The sequence below is a fragment of the Branchiostoma belcheri genome, unplaced genomic scaffold (assembly GCF_001625305.1).
Source record: "Branchiostoma belcheri isolate BF01 breed outbred unplaced genomic scaffold, Haploidv18h27 scaffold61, whole genome shotgun sequence".
Lineage (NCBI taxonomy): Eukaryota > Metazoa > Chordata > Leptocardii > Amphioxiformes > Branchiostomatidae > Branchiostoma > Branchiostoma belcheri.
This window is the reverse complement of record NW_017804254.1, coordinates 1237424-1242087: the sequence shown is the minus strand read 5'-3', so window position 1 is coordinate 1242087 and position 4664 is coordinate 1237424. Positions and strand designations below refer to the sequence as shown.

Below are 4664 nucleotides of genomic sequence, written 5' to 3'. Positions count from 1 at the left end.
GACCTTGGTGTAAACAGAGCTAGAAGAGGTTGAAGTTTGTTGGACTTGTTTTTGTTGTCAACCATATTTTTGCATCGACAGAGGCCACGAACCCAGGGCTTTAAAAAGGTAAAAATAAAATCATACCGTTAGTGCAACTTTGTGTAGTATATAGTGAAATATTTTATTTGTTTCCATATGATGAATAAATTCATTTGTAATCACTGCCATAATTTTTATTAAAGATATTTCAACACACATGACATGACATGTTTGCTGATCAACTGTCAGCATATACTAGTATTTTGCTGGAGAAGTCGAGCATGGACTTGATTCTAATGGAAGGTCTGCAAACCCGTCTATCATGGAACTTAACTCAATTTTCCTATGCACAGAAAATTGCATGTTAGATAACTATCAATACAATACAATATTTTAAATATATTATGTAGTTTGTTTTGAACATCTTGCTGTCTTACTTTACTAACTTCACTTTAACTTTATACATTTTGATTATGAATAAGTTATCCCCTTTTTGGTGTTTTTAGTGTAAGCAAGGAGGGTTAAACCTCCTTGGTGTAAGGGAACAGTGTGCTGTACAATTACTAAATTTGCATTTGGTCATGAATACATTTCCTGGCTTGTCCTACTTTTCAAGAATGGAGCATTCTTCCCAACTTATTGTTCAATTTTCCAATCACGAATACAATTTATTAGAGTAGAGTAGAGTAGAGTAGATGTCTTCGGCCACGTAGGAGCTTAGGCTCCAGTTAATTTGTTCCTTTCTATTTCCACAGAGTCAGCCAACAATCCCATTTGTTATGTGAAAGTCTGCCCAGTGTCTGCCCACTTCCCACAAGGAGAGTGTGACAAACCATGGCTGCCTGCGGTGGCTCCAGTGCAGACAACCCAGGACAGACTCCACAGTCCTCCCTTCTCGGGGTCCCAGTGCCGCAGTCAGCTGGACTTCTACTCAATCATGTAGCAAAGAACATCTCCAATAAAACACTTGAAGCACAGACTGTACCTTACGCACGGAAAATGCCGGAGGTTACGAGACCAAGCGTAATGGCCGTACCGGTTTTGGGTATGGCTGCAAACTCTGCCAACAATCAGCAAGCTGATTTGTCCAAAGTTCGAAAGATCATCATCATCCGTCCTGCGCCTGCGACAAAACCTGGCATGGTGCCGCAAAATATCCAGATTCTGAGCAACCCGCAGAGTGGAACAAGTGCAGGCACAAAGGCAGCAAAAGTTGTCAACCCTAAATGGATATCGAATTTGCAAGCTCCCATGACCGTCCAACCCAACCCAGGGATAAGTCTGAATACTGCTGCAGCTGGAAAGTCTAGTGTCATGTATGTCGGAAATTCAGCCAATGCAGCGGCATCTGTACCTACTAAGCTACAGCCTGTGGTCAAGACGGAGAGTTACCCACCACAGAACTGGTCTGAGCCGGTTCCTCAGGACGAGACCAGTCGAGCAGTCCAAAGCCTGGTGCAGACAACGCTGCAGGGTGATGTCGGCACCACATGTACAGGCAGACAAGTGACAGAGCAGGTCAGACAGGGGAAGAAACAGGACTGGAACTTTGCTGTGCCACTGGTGCCAGGAAGGAGCTCATCAGTAGGTCTACAACAGATGAGAGGACAGCAGCAGGCAGCTATTTCTGGTAAAAAGAGAGAAAAGATAATTTTCATGTATGGATTTTGATTTATATTATAGATAAACATGTATGATGTTCTGTTTTGTGAGAAATCTGTACTAGTAATTGTTTGAACAAAAGCACACGCATGTAGAGGCCTGCCTTGGGAGGAATGACCACTTCTCTAGACCTCCAGTGTAGTGAAGTACAACATTTTGAGTATCCACTGCTCAAATTCAAAATATTGGGCATTTTTCTCCCACACAACCCCTTCTCTCTGGATATGTGTGCTCTGAGTCTATGACAAGAACATTTTTCTATTGAACAACAATGCCAATGAGAAAAACTTGACTTGCTGGCTCTGCTAGCCTTTCTGTTCTACCTTCTGTTCATGTGAAATAAATGAAATGTTTGATTTGAGCTTCCATCTTTCACTGAAACCTTGTCAGGTGGGCATTCCCAGGATCCTTTGCTGCAGATGGACGACAGCCTGACCAATATCCACTGGCTGGGGAAGATGGGAGCCAACACTCTGTTGGACAGGCAGGAGAGGAGCTATAACAGGATAGGCAGGGTAAGGGCTGTCAGTACAACGAGAGAGGGACAGGGATCAGTAAATCAAATTTACGCAAAGTTTTGATCACTGAAATTTTGAAAAGAATAATTTTTGTTTCATTCTGTCAGGCTCTCAAGAGATATTGCTGGCATCTAAAAATTTCCAGAGAAATACTAAAATTTGAAATTATATAAGCACAAAACTGGCCATCCTGCAGGGCTTTAAATGTTTACCTACAGTTTGTATCAAAATTCATGACATTGCAAAGAAGTTTTAGCAACTTGCTATTTGGCAGGCTATATAAATGGACTCATTATTACAAATTACTAGTACATATCCCAGGCTTCAGAGGTGGCATGGCGTAAAAGAGCAGAAATTGGCCAAATAGGCAGATAACATGGCAGGTGATTTGGTCCACTAAATGACTACAATTTGACGCTCTGCTAGTCCTACTTTTTCCAGCGGCCTCTGAAGCCTGATAGAGGCTATAATTTGCAGAAACAAGGATAGTATTTTGGGCCTTGGTCTGCCATTGCAACAATACTAGTATAGTACTTAGTATGTGTATATCTGAGAATATTTTAATAGTTCTTGCCTCTATCCCCAGCCCCAGAGGAAGACCCATGACAGTAACCGCCCGCCCTACTCCTACATGGCGCTCATACAGTTTGCCATCAACAGCAGTCCTGCGCGCCGCATGACACTGAAGGAAATCTACGCCTGGATCGAAGATCGCTTCCCGTACTTCAAGACCGCAAAGCAAGGATGGAAGGTCAGTTAAATCCACCCTCCCCAACACAGGTTGAAATGCATGTGTTGAATCTACTAGTATATAATTTTAAATACAGACCACAGAAGAGAGGCAAATATGACCTGTAATATTATGAAAGTGTGATAAATTTCAAATGTTTGTGAGCCACTTTGTTTCTTACAGTATTTTGTTGTTGACTTATTTCAGAACTCCATCCGACACAACCTTTCCCTTCACGACATCTTCATACGCGAGACGACAAAATGCGAGAGTGGCAGGGCTCAGTCATACTGGACTCTGTGTCACGAAGCTCTGGTATGTCATTGGATCAGGCCTCAAAATTAACTTTTCTTCCTACTGTATTGTCCCAGTACTGTCCCAAAAATAAAATTCAATTGTCCCAAAGTGAGGATGAACTGTCCCAACCTTTTTTGGAAGTATTGCAACTTTATTTTGCTTATGTTCACTCCCAGGTGCATGCACTATAATTGCAGTGTAGACAGGAAATTTGGAGGGACTTTTCCGGATCCAAGAGCCAGGATGTGTGCCTGATAAACAAAAGAAGGGCTGACATTCTGATGTTGATTATTTTTCTATTGTCCCAAAAATGTCCCAAAGTGTCTTTTCAGTTGTCCCAGCCTAAATTTTAGTGGTCAGTGGCCATTGGACCACCTTTAATTTTGAGCCCTGATGATGAGCAGTTGTGTGTTTCATGTGTCATATTGTTTGAGTTAAACAAGTTCGCAAAGTATTTACAGTTAACAAAGTAAAGAGCACCTGACAGTGTTTGCTATGGTGCTAAATCCTATTACATGATAAAGCAATGAACTATACTTAAGTAAATGCACATTACAGTGTAGATCTATGTGAAAGAAGAATAATATTTAAGGTCCCATTACTACTGTTTCCAGGAGCGCTGTTTGACAATAGACCAGATGGAACGAAGAGAAGCACAGATGAGGTGCCGACCAGTTCCTCAAATTACAACAAGATCTGGTGAGCTATATCTTCATACCTACACAATGAGTTTTTCTTGTAAAAAAAAAAGATCACTTGCTGCGAAACACTAAATTTTCAGCAATGGGTGGTTCTTTACTGAGAATTTGGATATATGTATTGTGGGAGTACTATAAAAAGAAAACTCTGTCCAAGATTGTTGTACGCAACATACATATATTTCCAAATTGATGCATTTTCTATGGATTACTCGTATTGTGTATGCATTTCATGTATTTTAAGTTACAGTAAAACTGTATTCATCAGTCCTATACTGCTTTGATTAATATCAGTACTAGTACATGTCCACCCACTCCTGAGCTGTATGGTAGGAGCAAGTAGCTTATTTACCTTGGTAGAAGGTACTGGATCAATGGTACTGCAAATCACACATACAGTATCTATAGCTACATAATGAATAATCACAAAGATCCATGTACAAGTTGACATGCATACAAAATCTGCACAGAAAAGCATCAGAAGGGAAAAAATAGAGCAAACAAACAACAAAAAAATCACCAAATTTTGCCTCTTCTATCCCTCAGGCACACCCCCTATCCTGCCCCGGCCTCTCGGTGGTTATGCAGTGGTCCCTGTGGTGTTACCTGCCCCAGGGTCACGGGACAACAACCCCACCCTGGGGCACAGGCCTGCTGGGGTGGTCAGAATTCAGCCCAAGGTGAGTGACCTGGAAAAGGACATGTCAGACTGTTCCATGTGACTATAACTGATAGGGA

General features: G+C 41.6%; 1 protein-coding gene across 1 annotated transcript in view; it reads left to right on the top strand.

The window, feature by feature from the left end:
- The first annotated feature begins 780 nt into the window (after positions 1-780).
- The window catches only part of LOC109482876 (forkhead box protein M1-like), a 9091-nt gene continuing 5207 nt past the window's right edge, over positions 781-4664 (top strand). Inside the window, exons 1-2 of the mRNA XM_019785749.1 lie at positions 781-1651; positions 2074-2198. Coding sequence (XP_019641308.1) covers positions 856-1651; positions 2074-2198 — 921 coding nt within the window. The 5' untranslated portion in view covers positions 781-855. The remainder of the gene's footprint in view (positions 1652-2073; positions 2199-4664) is intronic.